This window comes from Microtus ochrogaster, unplaced genomic scaffold (genome assembly GCF_000317375.1).
Source record: "Microtus ochrogaster isolate Prairie Vole_2 unplaced genomic scaffold, MicOch1.0 UNK42, whole genome shotgun sequence".
Classification (NCBI taxonomy): domain Eukaryota; kingdom Metazoa; phylum Chordata; class Mammalia; order Rodentia; family Cricetidae; genus Microtus; species Microtus ochrogaster.
The window spans coordinates 1139815-1158783 of NW_004949140.1; the positions used below are offsets into that span (position 1 = coordinate 1139815).

The 18969-nt window shown below is 42.6% G+C and overlaps 1 protein-coding gene across 1 annotated transcript in view; it reads right to left on the bottom strand.

The window, feature by feature from the left end:
* Positions 1-18969, bottom strand: part of Il13ra1 (interleukin 13 receptor subunit alpha 1) — a 64238-nt gene that overhangs the window by 25844 nt on the left and 19425 nt on the right. Inside the window, exons 4-6 of the mRNA XM_005368906.2 lie at positions 16891-17011; positions 8856-9040; positions 5975-6126 (exon numbers count right to left, since the gene is read on the bottom strand). Of these exons, the coding sequence (XP_005368963.1) occupies positions 5975-6126; positions 8856-9040; positions 16891-17011 (458 nt within the window). The remainder of the gene's footprint in view (positions 1-5974; positions 6127-8855; positions 9041-16890; positions 17012-18969) is intronic.

Here is an 18969-nt window from a genome sequence, read left to right on the forward strand (position 1 = left end):
GATGTGTCAAGCTAAGAGAACTTGCTTCTCTTCCAGAGGACCAAAGTTTGATTTTCAGCATCCATATTAGGCAGGTCACAACTGTCTACAACTCCAGTTACAGGAAATCTAACACTTCTGGCTTCCTCTGGCACCTTCATTCATATGCAGATACCCGTACACACACACACACACACACACACACACACACACCACATAAATAAAAATGATGCAAAATTTAAAGAAATAAAAGAGAAACATTTAGTGGAGAAATAAGCAGTGCTGTGTATATTACATATCCCTGCGAATAAAAAGTCTTTCCCTCTACCTCACAGCGTTCACAAGACCATTTTCAAGTGTGCTGCAAATGGACCTATGGAAAGTCAAGTAAATGAACAAAGGGGCCGCAGAGATGGCTCAGTGGCTAAGTGCCCACCGTGCAGGCACAAGGACTAGAATTCAGAGCAGTAGGACACATATGTAATACTGGGTGCGTGGGTGTGGCATTCACCTGTAAATCCAGCTCCAGAAAGATGGAGGCCAGAGGATTGCCCATAGCAATCTGAAGACCAGCTGTATCAGTGAGGCAGAGGATTGCCCATTGCAATCTGGAGACCAGCTGTATCAGTGAGGCAGAGGATTGCCCATAGCAATCTGGAGACTAGCAGTATCAGTGAGGCAGAGGATTGCCCATAGCAATCTAAAGGCTAGCTATATCAATGGGTTCCATGTTTGATTGAGAGATCTATCGTTTTCAGTGAAGAAAGTTGAGGCGTGATAATGGCGGATTCTCAAAGTCAACCTTGAACCTCCGCACACATGCAAACACACACCCACACCACACATAAGTGAGAGGAAAAACACATAAATATAGCAAGCCATCAGAGGACCCATCTTTATAGCGTTGAAAGAGAAAAAGACGTGTCAAACAGCACCTATGAACCATAAAGAAATATTTTATAAAATGTTAACACTGAAAAAAACCACAACCTATTAGGGAAACAAGCAGGCCATGTAAAGAAGAAAAAACGTATTGTACAAACCCTAACGAAGGCTGTGAATATATCCTTCCTCTAAATATTAATGAAAGACAGCTCAATAATTGGAAAATGACCTGAAGAGGGAATTCATAAGAAAATATGTACATGGGCAATCAATAAGAAAGAGTTCTTAACTTCATTGGACATCAGGGAAGTGCAAATGAAGTAGAAATAACAACACACAGACCTCCCAGAAACTATTAAATGTTGATGGGTCACAATGTGCCTGCAACTCTCAATTTCTGCTAGATGTGCAAATTGGCACAAACATTTGGGAAAACTATCATTTTCTAGAGAGGCAATCATCTGTAACCTTTGGACATCTCACCCCCCACATAAATGGAGGCATGCCCACAGAGAGTTATGCACTTATGTACCAGGAGACAGGTATGCGAATGTCTGTAAACCGCTATTCATTGTAGCTTAAACTGGAAATTTGCCAAGTCAATGAGAAAATCCATTAGTAGAAAGCGATGCAGTTGCACAATGGGGTGCACATGATGAAAATTAACCATCTACATGTACTGGGAAAGTCTTGTAAACTTTATGTTGAATCAAAGATGACAAACCCACAGAAAAGATGCTGTGGCATTGATGGTATAATGGTAAACATAGCTGCTGTCCAAATAGTCACTGATTGAGAGAGAGAAAGAGACATACAGAGACATAAACTTGTTCCATTTCCTGGGGGTGATTTCAACCCCCTGGGTAAGCTAGTCTCCTCTCAGTCCTCTAGACATGGCTAGAATGCCTGAGAAAGTTTAAATAGTAGCAACAAAACCAATCTACAAGATTAGAAGTCCTGATCATAGTTTTCCTTTCGGGGTATAGCACCTAGAATAGATAAGGAGGGGCTTTTGCAGTGTTGGCTATACAGGTGAAAGGTAATTTGTAAAACTTATTTCTAAAGCTGTCTGCAGAAGCACATGCCTATAATTTCAGCACTTGGAAGGCAGAGGCTGGAGGGCAAGCAGTTCAAGACCAGCTTTTAGCTACACAGTGAGCTTGAGACAAGCTCTATGAGACTCTCTTTCCTAAAAACAAAAACAAAGCAAAAACTCAAATAAATAAAAATCACTTATAAAAATCATTGACATGTATATTATGACTTATGCAATATTTTTCTAGAGTGAATTATATTCTATTACAAAAATATTTAAAATTGTTTATTTAATGTGTTTATCTGAATGGATGTATGTGCACATATATAGGCAGAAGTCAGAAGAGAGCATTGGATTCTCTATAAGTTTCGACAGTTCTGATCCCTACCATGTGGGTGGTGGAAACTGAACACAGGTTCTCTACAAGAGCAATAGGTGGGCTGTATCACTGAACCATTTCTTTAGCCCTCCACCACTAATTTTTAAGACACTCATCTTCCTTGTTGAATACCTAAGATATAAATTTGAATTCTTCAACAACAGTCAAACAAATCAAGCATGAAAATCTGTTGCTTAGTCTTAACAGTCAAACTTAGGTCAACAAACATTTTTAAAAGTTCCAATAATTTACTTTCCTATTGTGTGCATTGGTGTTTTGTCTGCATGTGTCTATGTGAGGGTGGGGGATTTCCTGGAACTAGAGTTACAGAGGGTTGTGAGCCGCGGCTTCTAGAATTTGAACCCCAGGCCTCTGCAAGAGCAGCCAGTACTCTTAATCACTGTGAGCCATCTCTCCAGCCCCTGTCAAAGAAACATTTAAACATGGTGCAAGGACCACAACATACCTCCATTAATTTTGGCACTCAATGTCATTCACTAAATAGTCCATACCAGCATTTCTGAAGAGCTAAAAGGCCAACAGAACGAGAAAAGCCTATCATTCCAGTAGTGCATACACAGGCAGAGAAAAAGCAGGTAGCCTCAGTGTCCTATTGCTGGAACCACTGGCCTTCTGGGAAATGACAAGTGTCAAGTGCCACTTGAGGGATCAAGCTGTAGACTGATGTCACTTCTTTCCTGGACCATTTCCCAAACATACGAATGCCAAAAGTCAGCAAATCACTGTGTAGATTAAGTCTAGGCTCTCATTCCACTGGAAATCCTCATGTATGGGTCAGCAGCTGCTGCTGTCTCTGAGATGAGGAAAACGAGGGCACAGAACACCAAGTAGACAGTTGTCTGGGAAGGAGTGGGGATAAGAAAACAATTCCTATCTTATTTCACGATTCTGTTCCAAGCTCTCTCTGAATATAACAGCCCCCAGTATGATGGTAGGAGCCCATGATCCAGTTTACCCATTCCCAGACCTGCAACTCCAACAGACAACTACACTACGACGCCTCAAGTAGTCTGTCTGAAAGAAAAAGAAGGGTCTCATCAGCAAAGCTCAAACTTTGCACACAAAAAGCTGATGTCATTCTAGGGTGGAAGCAGCTGGTGAACATCTGCTTGAAGAAAACATTAAACTCAAGCACAAACAGAGTCATTCCAGAGAGACTACAGTCCGGTCTATGTATATAACATCCACAGAATACATGGTTTCTTTAGTTCAGAAGCGACATATTTCTTAATATTTATTAATTCAACAAGACTTTAATTAGTATGTTTTTTAAGGACTAGGGATTGAACCTAGAACCTCAAGCATGCTAGGCAAGGGTTCTACCACTAAGATATAGACTTAGCCCTCATTTATTGTACCAAGTAATCTTGGGCTAAGTCGAAGACACAGAGACTGGCCTCTGAGTTCATACTGACTTACAAGTTGTGTGAAAGTTCTTCAACCTTGGTTTCTCAAAAATACGGGTTCCCATACTACTAGCTTCATGGGTTATTACGAACTAGTCCATCAGACGCCCTTAGACCAGTGTCTCTGTAGTATGTTCTGGACAGCTAATAAATGGTAGGCATTAGTGTTAAGAGAAGTACTAAGGTGGTCTCCAGGGGCTAAAAACACAAACTTGGGGTTAAGACTTTTGCTTCAATCTCTTTGAGTTTTTATATTACACATGAGCATTTTGCTGGCATGGTGCCCTCAGAGGCCAGAAGATGGCATCAAATCCCTAGAACTGAAGTTACAGTCAGTCTTGGGCCACCATGTAGGAACTGAAAATCAAAGCCAAGTCTTCCAGCAAAGCAGCCAGTTCTCTTAACAACTGGACCATCCCTCTAGCCCCTTTTGCTTAAATCATGATTCTTTTACTAGAAATATGGCCTTAGGTGTAACGAAACATTCCCAATGTGAGGCAGGGATCAAATAACGGGACATAGGTCCCTAGGCTTAGTGTGATCTCTAAATGAGAGAACTGAGAGAAAGTACTTAGTAATAAACCTAAATAGTCACCATTTGGTGGATATAAGTTGTTAGTACCAAGGACAGAATGAAGTCGACACGACCTGCTATCTGTTGCCTACTTTCAACGGAGAGAAGAGGCCTAAGTGTGGCCAAGCTTTAGAAAGCAAATGAGTTCAGAGAAGCAGTACTTGTTTTGGCATTTCCCACAGAAGCACCAGGGGAGAGTAAAGGCTGGAGTGTTCAAAATACCCACTTTGCTTTCAATCCCAACATTCTCCCCTCCCTGGCCCCAGAAATAATTTCTTTTCGCATGGGGACACGATGCTTTCTAGCACTCACAAGGACTGAACATTATTACATGGCTTCATTTGCAAACTCCCTGAAGGGCTCTGTCCTGCTGTGGAGCTGGGCACTCCCTGTGGAGTTAGAGAATGTCAACATTGACTTATTTTCGTAAGCATTTGGAGAGTTCCATAATGAGTGAAAACAAGTGAACACAGAACTTTTAGCCACATGCAAGATACTGGGTTCCTCTAAAAGCAATCTAACACAGTTTAGTACAAAATGCACAGAGGACCCCGGCCAGTAGCAAACAAGAGAGCAAGGTACTGTCGTGGTCTTGAGGCGCCACCTTATGGAAACACACACCTAGGATGGTCTGGCTTTAAATCTGGACCTACAAAGGGTTTTTAGTTATTAACATTTAGTGTGTACCTGGGCATATGTGCATGTGTGTGGGTGTGTGACTGATATGGCACACATGGGGAGGTCAGAGGAAAACTTTGCAGGAATTGCTTCCCTCCTTCCACCCCTGTGGATCCCACAGCTCATAAGGCTTGGCAGCAAACCACTGAGCAATCAGGCCAGCCTCCCAACTCCAACTGAAATTTTCTAAGCAAAGCAACAAAGTCCTCACAAGAATCTATAAAACAAATAATGGGACTGATGCCCTAAAGTTACACCATATTCTGATGAAGGCCCCACAGAGACTTTCAATTTGTATGTTTTGTATCGGTTTTTGGACGGCAGATATGAGTGTAACCCAACAAGTACTGACTATTTCAATTTGACTACATTCCTGCCACAAACTCCAAGAAAACAGAGTGTCCTCCCTAGGGCCTCTACACACCTGCATGGGTTTGTCTCTGCCTATTGCTGAAACACTGCTCCTGTCTTGTTCTGGCCACGTCCGCTCCCTCCGCTCTCAACCACATCAAGGCCACTCTTGACTCGGGTTTTCTTTCATCTACTGCCCCTTCTAGCCCCAATTCCTCACACAGCTAGCTCCTGCTAAGCACTCTGCTCTCATCTCAGATACCATTATTTCGTGTGACTTCCCTAATATTTCCTCAGGCCCTTCTAGTCCTTCTACTTATCAGCCCATTTGCTTTTCCTTCATAATACACTGTGAAATTAGTTGACTAAGTCACATACTTATTTTCAACCAGCAATCTCCATGAGGTAAAAGAGAGAGCGAGAGATGTTTATCAACTGTCATTTTCATTGCTGTAGCAAGCAAAAGTGTCTGGTACATGGCAGACAATAGCAATGTTTTAAGCAATTTAAACCCTGCACCCAATACTTCTGTAAACCTTCAAAACCTGCACTATGCCTTATTTTTAATTTTTTTTATTATCTACTGACAAATGTTAAGAGCTACATTTAATTATTTTAGTAAAAGAAAACACTCCATAAAAGACCTATCATCTAACCAAACTTACAGAGAAAGGAGAATGTAGTCCACTTTGACTGTTTTTGACATCCACTTCAGAAGATAAGCATTTGCTGCTAAAATTCTGAGGATTCTTCCACTGCACAAATAAGACATCATTTTTGAAGAAAAGATTTTTAATATGTGGAGGACCAGGTTTCACTGAAAGATAGAAGAAAGAAAATTAGTTTCTACAAGTTCATTTAATTATGTGTATATAAGATATGATTATATATGTAAACTAGATAATGAAGGTTCACAAAGTGAAATCAAAATAGGGCTGATGGCTTTTAATGGCCTCACATGATCTGATATAGAGTTTGAGAATTTCTGATTACCCACAATTAGCAGAGGAAGTGTATTTAAAACTGCCCAGTAAAATGGATTTAAGGAGAGCCTTTGGGGTTATCTGGTAAATGACATGAACTCTGATCTGAGTCTAGTCAGAAAATGGTCAAAGCAGAACCAGGACATCTAGATGCCACACAGAGGATAGAGAAAATGAGTTCTTGGATGCACAGGTACTTCCACCACATGGGTAAGAAAATACTAGGTACCAGAGGCTTCTCGAGCTCTCCCTCGCTGATGCCACTCCAAGATCATGATTTTAAAAAAATAGCCAGCTCTCCACTACAGGCTGTAACGTGTCTGTACTTTGAGAACATTTTGTTAAGCAAAGCAAGCTGACCTAAAACAAGAGGAGTGCAGTGATCCTGCTCCTGTGAAATACTAAGGGAGCTGTAGTCAAAGGAACGGACTGCAGAGACGAGCTGCCAAGAGGGAAGCAGAACCCCTGCTTAATAGGTAGAATTTCACTTGTACATGACGAAAAACGCATAGATGCTGGGCAGTAGTGGCACACACCTTTAATCCCAGCACTTTGGAAGTGGAGGCAAGTGGGTCTCTGCAAGTTCGAGGCCAGCCTGGTCTACAGACCGAGTTCCAGGACAGCCAGGACTTTGATATAGAGAAATTCTGTCTCAAAACAAGAAAAGAAAAGAAAAATCTCTTATAGAGATCTGCTGTACAACAATATGAATATACTTAGCACTACTGTGTATGTACGATGATAATGATGATTAGAATCCCAATTAAGAATAAAATACTTTGCCGGGCAGTGGTGGCGCACGCCTTTAATCCCAGCACTCGGGAGGCAGAGGCAGGCGGATCTCTGTGAGTTCGAGGCCAGCCTGGTCTACAAGAGCTAGTTCCAGGACAGGAACCAAAAAGCTACGGAGAAACCCTGTCTCGAAAAATAAAAATAAAATAAAAAAATAAAAAAAGAATAAAATACTTTGAAAGCAATAGCTTTCAAAGGTCATATTACTTTTGCAGGAATGAACTGTACTTAAGAATAAGGAACAGAAAATAATAGGTAATTAACAGAAAACATATAGAGGCCAACTTCTTGTCAAGAAGAACTATTCTTTATGTTACCATTAATTCCAAAACGACCAGTAAAATAAACCTTAAAACCCTACCTAAGATAGTCTGCCAAAGAAGTAAGAGGAAAAAGAGGACTTTACTTCGGCCAACCCCATGTGATAAACTATCCTGACCTCACTCTCTTGGCCTACAAACTAGGCTGCCTTTGGTCCCCTGCTACAGTTGACTTCCAAGATTATCTGGAGGAGTGGTAAGTAGTGTGTTGCTTACAGATTTAGATAAGCCTTTGCCAAAAGATGCCTCTTTTCTATTAATCATTTAGCCAGAATCTGAGCTCCCTCATAGGTTACCGCAACAAGCAAACCAACATACTGACATTATTTTCCTTTGGAGATTTACAAAACGCCTTTTGATACCTCATGCCCTTTGGCTCTTACAATTCTTTGGAGTTGAAGTGGACTATATATTCCATTTTACAAATAAAGAAACACTCAAAAAGGGTCTATATGCTTTGACAAGAGGAGGCACTAGGTCCTCAACCAAATATTGGTTGTTCAAGTTGAAGCCTTGTGCTGGTTAATTTTGTCATTGAAACGAACTGGAGTCCTGGGAAGAGCAAGCCTCAACTGAGGATGTGTCTCTATCAGACAGACCTGCAGCCATATCTGTAGGGCACTACAGATATGTTGGTTGATGATTGATGTGGCAGGACCTAGGCAACTGTGAGCAATTCCGCCTCCAAATAGGCTGAGCAAGCCAAAGGGAGCAGCCAGTAATCAGCCTTCATCTACGGTCTCTGCGTCAGTCTCTTCCTCCAGTCTCCTGCCTTAAGCTCCTTCCTCAGCATCCTTCAACAATGTTCCGTGACATGGAAATGTAAGACAAATAAACCCTTTCCTCCCCAAGTTGATTTGGACCAGTGTTTTATCAAAGTAACAGAGAAGTAAACTACCACTGGCCTTTCTAACAAGTATATACTAAGCCAATATGACCAGATCTGGGTGTCCTAGACCGTGCGTGTGCCATGTGGACTTCCGCAATTGGAATACAGTGGTGAGTGCATACGTTTAGTGGTAGAGCATTGCTCAGCATTCGCAAGGTCCTGCACTCAATCCCCAGCACTGTATCCCATCCAAGGTTTTCTAGCCAAAAGATTATTCAGAGACTATAACATCTGAAGAGCAGCTCTCCAGAGTACCAAAGTGAAACGAGATCTCTGAGTCAGGGAGCCCAGGTTCCAATCTTGGCCACACAACTGGCTGCCCTAATAAATCTCTGCCTGTTTCTAAGTCAACGAGAAGAAAGCACGTGGTACTCATGTTCCAGAAATACCATTTCTCATCTGCGTCTTAAAGCATCAATCAAAGAAAAGCGTGTGTGCATGCAGTCTCTTGTTCCAGGAAGATCTTCAGACCGAAATTTATCATCTTCAATTATTTGCTTTAACCATTCAAAGACAGAACGACCTTTTATCCATGCTGTCCAAGGGGGCTTTGCAAACTTACCACGGGAAATTAAAGACACTATTTTGAAGGATGGCCTAATTTTCCCAGCAGTGTCCTTGACCATTATTTGAATGTTGTGCTGCTCAAAACTCGAATCTACTTTAGTCAGTTTAAAGGAACAGCTCATGCGTTGACCTTCTTTATAGATGTTTTCACACTGAAGAACTTTCCCCAGGCTGCTGTACCTACAAGATAAAATGAGACAATGCTCTGAGTTATTTTGAAGAAGGTCAAGAGACAAGAGTAGTTATTTAAAAAAAAATGGCAGAAAGAAATCTCCATGAGAAACAATATATACAATAAAGCATGATCGTTTTTAAGAGCCCGATTTCTAACATGGCTCATTTCATATTCTAGGAGAAAAGATTGTCCTTTGACAATGGGCATTAGTACTCACGATAGCCATAGGCACTGGAACCCTCTCATTGCTCTTCTGTATGTAAGCCAGAATGAGAAGGTTTACCCCTTCTGAAAAGGCAGATATACCGAACCCCAGTGGCTTCCCTCTGCTCCACTCTGTCTCTTTCCTCCCTGCTCCGGGGGGGGGGGGATAGTCATAATGACATTCGTCTCTACTTCTGTCTTATGTGTGGATGTATCCATGGGTGTCCACACATATGCATATAGAGGCAAGAGGGAAGTGTTGGTGTTTTCCTCCATGGCTCTCCACTTTGTATCTTGAGACAGGGTGGCTCACTGGTACTTGGCTTACATTTACTGATCAGCAAGCCGCAGGGATCCTTCATTCTTCTGTATGTCAGTACTAGGATTAAAAGCACACACCACTATACCCAGCTTTTTTTTTAAGAAAAAAAATATGAGTGCTAAGGATGTGAATGAAGATCCTCATGGTTACAAAGTAAGCAGTATATGTACCAAAAAGGCCATCTCCTTAGCATCTCCCTTTCTCTACTTCTGATTTCCTTATCCACGCATTCTGCTGGTCACCCCATCCTTCTACTTTAATATGTATTCTGGGCAATTCCTAAACTTGACCATTCACCTCAGAATTCCTCCAAGATTTTGTAGGTTTTGTTCGTTTGTTTGTTTATTCCAGACAGGGTCTGTGTGGCCTGGAATTCACCAGGCTTGCCTGGAAATCACAGATACCCACCTGCCTCTGTCTCCTGAGTGCTGGGATTAAAGGTGTGTGCCACCATCCTGCTCATCCCAGACTTTAAGGATTCTTCCCGTTTGGCTCAGCCATTGACTGAAGACACCATATGTACCTACCCTATCCCTCACCAAACTGCCATTTCTGCCACATTCCCATTTCTCCCACTCCGTGTTCATTTTCTTGATGTTCCTTAGATACTTTCAAATAATGGACCTTTTTTTTCCTTTTTTCTCCATATCCTAGCACCAAATTCTGTTTGCCAACTCTCTTGGAGTCTCATCTTCTGTGATATTCCCACTGGTCACCCCCTAATTCATGATCTCACAGCTTCAGACTTCATACTTGACCCCTCTAATCTTTATTACTAATGCCTTCTCATTACCGCCAGATCAGCATTTGAGCACACGATGACTTTCGCAGTGTTCACTCCACCGTCCAGCTTTAAGAATTAGTGCTGCTGGCATCCTAAATCCCATTTCATCTCTACCCTTGCCTTCCCAAGTGACCATGAGCACCTAGACAATGGGTATGATGTGTTTATTACACTCTCTCTGTCTCTCTTTCACATCAGCTATCAGAGAACTCTATTTTTTAGGAACTGGAACAAGACAAGGTCAAGTCTTACATCATCTGCCACAGTTGGAGTTGTGCAAAGGTTCTGTAGAAAAGGAAGATCACTTTTCAAAATGAGCAAAGAACAGAGAGTCTCAAACCCTTGACCTGTAACTTCAGAATTATCTGTAGTTCTTCCTGAGCTCAGAAAACGCAAAATCCTGCTGCAAACCAGGTTTGGTTTTTTTAATGAAAATGTAATATGTTTACAAATACTACAAAGCAGTGTTTTGATATAGAATGTCTGTCAAGAGAAAGTTCATCTCTTTATGTTGCTGTTGTTGAGACACGGGGTCTTGATGCCCAGACTGGCCTCAAACTCACTTCTGTCATCAAAAGATAAACTTGAACTCCTAGGATTGTCCAGTCTCCCCCTCCAAAGTGCTACTATGATCATCTAAAAGCACGAAATCTTTCCTCTTAGTTCTAAGTCTCTATGGATCATAAAAGAAAACTTCTAGAATCTTAAATTATGGCCATGAGTAGTTTTGGGATTAGACAGTCCTGGAATGTTTTCCAACCAAAACAGAAACTAACACTACTAATGACATTGTTTTCTTACATAACAAAAGCTAGTGATAAATGTGACTTTTAAAATATAATGAAAGGAACTTCTATGATGTACAGTCTTCTGGGTTCATTGTTCGTTTTGTCCCCCCGCCAACAGTTGATAGATAACTCATGGACTCTGAAGGTGATTAATGTGTGTGGGGAAGATCCCTACAATTCATCAAGTTGACCCGACTGGAGCTCTTCAGGTCAGGCTCTTTCCAATCCCAAACGACCCTGATATGATACAAGTCACCCCTCTGGCTTGACAAACCATGATTTTGAATTAAAAAAAAATAATCTCCCCATTTTCTGACTGGGGATTAGGGCAAACAGTCTGGCAATTAGTGCAATGTGATCTACATGGATACCTAGGCCATTGTTCGTGTTTGCTAACCAATATCATGTCTGGACTCCCTTGCCTTTGGGGTTTTGATCGAAAGGAATCCATCCAGGGAAGTGGAGGGGAGGAGGAAGCATGGGCTTGATGCCAATTCCATGTGGAAGGAGAAGTGAGAATCACTGAGTGGTGACTGTATCTGCAAGGGAGCACAAATAACCAACAAACATCGGTATCTCCAGCCCTCAGGAGCTGCCATGCTGACTGTCAATCACGATTCCAAGCACTTTTTATATAACAGCCCCCAACTTCAGAAGTAGTTAACATCACCATCCCCATTTTACAGATGATAAAACTGAGGCTCAGAGATAAGAAAGGCTCATTACAAGTAAGGATTTGAGCACACACACAGTCTGGCACCAGAATGAAGAAGTTGTGGAGTGGTGAGAGCAGACAACACAGGACAACACCGTCCAACAGAAATGGGCCATCCAATACAACAGTCACTTGTGACCTCTGGAACTGGCTGGTCAGACGGAGTCAGCGAGGTTTTAATTTTGTTGAAATTAAACTGTAAACAAACTGTTTACAGTTATACAAACTGTGGTGGTTTGAATGAGAACGGCCCCCACAAGTCATAAACTTGAATGCTCCATCCTTAGTTGGGAAGGATTCAGAGAGCTGGCCTTGTTGGAGAAGGTGTGTCCTTGGAGGTGGATTTGGAGTTTGGGAAAACCCGTGCCACTCCCAGTTAGCTATCTTTCTGTCTCGTAGTTGAGGGTCAAGATGTGGGCTCTCAGCTACTTTTCCAATGCAATGCCTGGCTGGCTGCTGTCTCATCATGATAGTCATGAACTCTAACCTTCTGGAACTGTTAGCCCCAAATTAAACACTTTAGTTTATAAGCTGTCTCGGTCATGAAGTCTTAGCACAGCAATAGAAAAGGAACTAAGGCAGAGTCATACATAGCTAGCCTCTCCTGTACTGAGCAGCCAAGTCCACACTACGTAAACCATGGAAAGAGCCTCTGTCAAATGACCAGCACTGGAAAGACATTGACAAGAAGTAGCATCTTTGATAACTGACCACTGGGGTGTCAGCAAACCACCACTTTCCAGATCACTCCTTGAGCCATGTCCAGTTACAGATTGTGCTCTGCCAGAATGCTTCAACTCGGGGCCGAAGGCCAACTCAAACACTGTCTGTTGTCAACTGTGACAAGAGCCTGCACCATCTCAGAGAAGAATGCTTTCCCAGATTAATCCCAAGGAGGCTATCTTAGTCAGTTAGGGTTTTTATTGCTGTGAAGAGACACCATGACCATGTCAACTCTGATAAAGGAAAATATTTAATTGGGGCTAGCTTACAGTTCAGAGGTTTAGTCCTTTATCATCATGGCAGGGACATGGCGGAGTGCAGGCAGATAGGGTGCTGGAGAAGGAGCTGAGAGTCCTACATCTGAATCCCCAGGCAGGCAGAAGCAACTATGTGTCACACTGAGTATAGTCTGAGCAAGGAGACCTCAAAGCCTACCCCCACAGTGACACACTTCCTCCAACAAAGCCACACCTCCTAATAGTGCCACTCCCTATGGGGGCATCTTCTTTGAAACCGCCACAGGGACACTGCACGGCTTACACCGAGTCTTGGTTTTTGCTAGCATATCTCCAGGGCGTGCGCACCTCCTCCTACTTTTTACTTAATAGATCCTTAAGGACTAGTTCACCCCAATTGTAATGACTGGATTGCTTTCCTTCAGTCTGTTGTAAAATGAGGTCATTTTAACTCCCCCTCACTTTCTTTCTAATCCCCTTCTGTGATAACTCTGGGGTTAATAGCATAATAAACACAGGCATGCTACCAATTCCTAAGGTATCTTTCAAGCCTATACTAACATCTCTCTATGCCTTTCACTGCAGCACAGAGCCAGGCGACTCCTAAAGGCTGAATTCTGTTTGTTCCCCTGCTACCAAGTCTTGGGGAGCTAGATGTACTCAACCCTTCTTTTTCACTCCCGGACTATAGAGATCCTGCACCGCTTATACTTCTACGTCCTCATCCTATCCCTGACTGTTCTCTAGTTTTGGATCCTACCAAGAATTTCATAACTGATTTATGTAACACGTACCCCAAGTGTCGAGTGCTGGGGGAAGCAAAACACTGCCTCTGCTCGAAAAGAAGATCGCAGCCTGGAGAAGGGAACTACCACCAAGTAAACAGGAAATGATGATGCACTGTTCAGGGCCTCGTGACACTCAAAGGTACTGCTGGGGATATGTCTCCAGACTTGAGATGTACAGGAAGACAGTCTGAAGAGGAAATTGCATCTTAGCGGAGCGAGGACAAACAGGATGCATTAGGTCAAAGGGGAAGGTATGGACTGTGAGAGAAGGCAGAATACGTTCCCACTGGTCTAGGTAAAGATCCCTGTTTGAGTACCACTATTCTGGGTATTGAAGAGACCGTGTAAAGAGTGGAAATAAATTCAGTGTAGGCTGTAAGAGGAGCAGAGGTCCAAGGAGGGGGATGAGACACGCTAGACAGGTTGCCAGTAGCCAGGCGATCAGGGGCTTTGTCTGTCATGTTGAAGAGTATAGGCTTTACCATAAAGGTACAAGAGCGCCACACGATGCATAAGAAAAGGTGATCCAGTGGGTACCAAGAATGAACAATGGGAATTTTTACAAGGAGATGGGGGACTGGGAAAAAGAAGCCTACAGAGTTGACCACACAATCTTAGGACCACCTGGCTTTATCTGTGGTGTGTCTCAACCTTATCAGGCTGACCCTCCCAACCAATAGGGAGGAGGGTGATTGCAATGCCCCGGGACATTTAGGAGGATTTCATTCAACAATGAAAAAGTGATTTGAGGGGGCTGACATGCCGAGCCTGGTTTATATAGTGCACACTTGCATGCACATAAATACTGAAATATCACGTGATAGCCCATAAATATGCAATATTTTTATGCATCATTTAAAAATAAATTTAAATGAAAATACCATATGGAGGTTTCGCACTCTGCCTTATGATCTGCCCATACCCATGAGTGTTTTAATATAGTACGAATATCTTCCATGATGTAAGCAGGCAAAATGGTCACTCTAAGAAGATTTTGCTTTCTTTCCCTAAGGCCTTGTGCATGTTGGGCAAATCCTGTACCCCTGAGCCACAGGCGCAATCTGATATTCTAGAACATACATCTTCAGAGGCGCTAGACATGGTCCCGTGTCTTTCTCTCAGAGATGTTTTATGGAACAAGTGAGGAGAACAAGGCCGTGGAGAGGATAGATTTCCAAGGTTGGACTCCTTTCTCCAGCCATCTGTCACGGTGTCTCAACATCCTTGCCCTAGATAGATTTTGGTTTTTTGTCAACTTGACATAAACCTAGACATATCTGGAAAGAGGAAAGGAGTCTCTATTGAAGTATTGTTTCCATGGGATTGCTCTGTGGGCAAGGCTGTGAAGAAGCATTTTCTTCATTAGTGACTGGTGTGAGCGAGCCCAGCCCATTGCGAGTGGGACCACCTCAGGGTGGGTGGTCGTAGCCTGTGGAAGAACACTGAGTATACCAGGGGGAGCAAGTAATTAGCACTCCTCCATGGCCTCTACTTCAGTTCCTGCCTCCAGGTTCCTGCTTGAGTTCTAGCCCTGAATTCTGCTCAAGAGGAGCTATAAACTTTAGGTTAAAAGAAACCCTCTCATCCTCTGGCTGCTTTTTTTTTATCATTTTATACAGAAATATAATCATGACTAATGCAATATTCATGACTGATAGGGAGATAGATAGAGGAGGGTGGGTAGTAGGTACGGTAAGAGGGTAAGGAGTAAGTTCAGTGTTCTACAGCTAGCAGGGCTAGCGCCCATAACAGCTAATTACAAAGATAAGAAATGAGTTTGAAGGCTTTCAGCATACAGAAACAACAGTTTTTGAGGAGAGAGATATGGTATTTAGCATGACTTGGTCACAGCATATAGCTTATAAAAACCAAATTATAATATCATATTCCACAAATATTTACAAATATCAAATCAATGAAGTCTTTTGGGCCTTTATAAAGCATAAATAAACCTGCTTCTAAAAATCCCCCAGTTTCAGGCAGGCATGATGATCCCAGGAGTATTGCCACAGTTTGGGGCCAGCCTGGGATACACAGTGAGCTCCAGGCTAGCCTAAACTACAGTGTGAGAACCTGTTTCAAAAACAGAGAAAGGAATGTAGTGTGTGTGTGTGTGTGTGTGTGTGTGTGTGTGTGTGTGTGTGTGTGTATTATGGATCTTGGGAATTGTGCTGCTTTTTTTTGAAGCCCATTTTATATGGTATGTGATGTGTAGAATTTCATTCCAGTGAGATTCTTGAAATAACAAAATTATATGGACGGAGGACAGATCAGTGAGTGGCTGCCAGAGGTTAGAGACTTGGGCGAGAGGAATGAAAAGGAGGACGGGATGGCAGAGGCTAGGAAAGAGCAACTGGCGGGAACATTGCAGTGGTGGGGCCATGTGGTGTGATAAAAGCTACCTAGAACTCTACACACAAATACACACGAGACGGGTGTCATGTGACAAGGCCATAGACTGTCGATAGCAATTCCCTGGTGTTTAGATTGCTCTAGAGTTGACCACTGAGAGAAAAGGGGTGAAAGGAGTGTGGGGTCTTCCCAGATACATGTCGCGCTAGTGTGGGAATGGGCATTTCAAACCAGGAAGTGCTTTTAAGTTGATGTATTTTCTAGTCAGCTGTCACTTCTTCTTGTGGTGTTTTTGGTGGTTTGTTTTTTGTTCTTTGGTTTTTTTTAAGGGTGGACATTCTTTTACCTTTTTATACTTTTTAAACATCGTATTACATTTATTTATTCATAGGTATTTATTTAGTGGGAGGTACACATGTCATCGAGCATGTGAGGAGGTCAGAGAACAACTTACCAGAATCACCATGTGGGTTCCAGAGAGCAAATTCAGGTCTCCAGGCCTGGCAGCAAGTGCCTTTGACCTGCTGGGCTTTCTTAATGTGTCTTTCCTTTTTAATTTTTTTTCCAGATTAGTTTTTAAGTTCCCATACCAAATAATGTGTTTCATTACTAATTACTCATCTACTGCCTTCATAGATAAAGAATAGCCTCATCAGGCCATGACATTTGCAAGGCTCTGGTGGTTTGTTGCTTGTTTGTTTTGGAGGCAGGTTTCTCTGTAGACCAGGCTGGCCAGGAACCCACAGAGATCTGCCTGGCTCTGCCTCCCAAGTGCTGGATTTAAATGTGTGTGCCACAACTGCCGGGCCAAGGCCCTGAGTTTTAATCCCCCCACCATATATGAAGAATAGGCTATTCCTCTTTAAAATAAGGCTGACCTCAAAGGCTCCCAACACAACCACAATGTTCCAGTTAGTCTGTTGCACCTGCGGCGCATGCTCACCAGTAGTAAAGAGTATAGTTTGTGTCAGGACTTGTATTCCTTCCGGGAAGCCAGGAACACTTCATATAGCTCAGGTTGTGCGAAATACACTGGAGCTCAGTCACGGCAGACTCAGGATCACCTAGAATGTCCAGGCAAGAGTCCTTGTCATGGAAAGTAGTTATCAACCTAACCCCTAATCTCACACCCATTGTACCCAGAAGTCACTTAGGACAGTAAAAATGCAAATGTAATTCAGTCACAGCTTTCCTTCTCACCTCTTTATACAACAAAAGCATCTTTTGTGGGGCTTTTGTTTCTTTGTTTTTTCCTTTGTCTTAATTATTCATTCATTTATTTATGTTTACATGCCAATTCCAGATCCCCCATCCTCTCTGCTCACTTCCCCCCACCCCACTCCCATCTGCTCCTCAGAGAGGGTAAGACCTCCCCTGGGAAGTCAACTTAGTTTGTCCCGTCCCCTTGTGGAGGCAGGACCAAGCCTCCCCACCCCCACGCCTAGGCTGAGCAAGGCATCTCTCCATAGAGAATGGGCTCCACAAGGTCAGGTCATGCATTAAGAAAGCATCTTTTGTATCTCTAAAGGAGACTTACTTTTCTTCTAACTAGAGAAAATGGTGAAAAGTCAAATAATATTTCAGCCATATTCAGTGACTACGGAATAACTGAATGGATGTAAAAATACAAACAACCCCTATATTCTGTCATTTTTATTAGTTGTTTTAATTAAAATATAATTATGTCACTCCCCCCTTCTCTTTCTTTCCCCCATCACCCTCATATCCCCTTTCCTTCCCCTCAAATTGATGGCCTTTTTAAAGCTGGCATATGTATGCAGAAATATATAAATTCAACCAGCTGAGTCTGTTCTGGTTGTTTGCAAGTGTATGATTTCAGGGCTGACCACCTGGTATTGTGTGTCTGTATATGGGTGTGTGCATGAGGGAACAGGTGCCTGCAGAGGTCAGAAGCATCCAGAACCCTGGAGCTGGAGTGAGAGGTGGCTGTGAGCAATCTGACACGGATGCTTAGAACCTAAGTAGGGTCCTCTGGAAGAGGCAAGCCTTTTTATAAAGACAGTTTACCTGCCTTTCTTCTCGTCAGTACTGACATCTAGGGAATTTCTAGGGGATCAGAAGCCTAACCTAAGCTTTAATAGTTGCTTGTTGTATGCCGTGGTTTTAGATGCTCTCCTCCTATCCCCCTTCTCTGACATGGTTTCCTAGGATGACCTGGAACTTGTCATGGAGCACAAACTGGCTCTGAACTTGTAATCTTCTTATCTCATTCCCTTGAGTACTTGGATTAGAGGTGTGGATCACTAGGATGGCCATCTTTATCTTTTGTTATTCTTTATTTTGTTACTCTTTGTTATTCTTGCTGGATTTTTTTCAAGAAACTGGGTCAATCTCCTGACTCCAAACAATTCTTCCTGTCTCAGCTTCATAAGGAATGTGACTACCGGCACTTGCCACCACACGTGGCCTGAAATCGTCCTGATATACATCTCTCTTGATAAAGAGGTTTCATTTATCATGTCCCTACATTAATTTAATGCCTGTGTTTAAAATGTCAGCCTTTAACCTTCATATTCCTTGAAGGAATACTCTACTGAGCCATCATGAACCATTTTATGTCACAATATAACTGCTTTTCAAGTTAGTGAACTTCCAAAATTACAAATATGGTAAGCCAAGCTGGTTTTGTTTTGGTTTTTCAAGACAAGGTTTCTCTGTGTAGCCCTGGCTGTCCTGGGACTCACTCTGTAGACCAGGCTGGTCTTGAACTCACAGAGATCCACCTGCCTCTGACTCCTGAGTGCTGAAATTAAAGGTGTGCGCCCATCATGGCCATGCTGGTTTAAATCATGATCTCAGTTGCCTGGTAGTCCCAACTTTTATACCTTTAAGAGCAGTGCCTCATACGGTTTTTCTTTTGATCAGCGCAAATCAGAGAATGCCTTAAACAACAAGCCATGCAGTGCTAAGGTTTAGAGGCTGGAGATGGGACGTGGATCTGCCTAACAAAGGGCCAGGATAATATGAAAAGACAAAATGTGCAAAAATATTTATTGTCAGT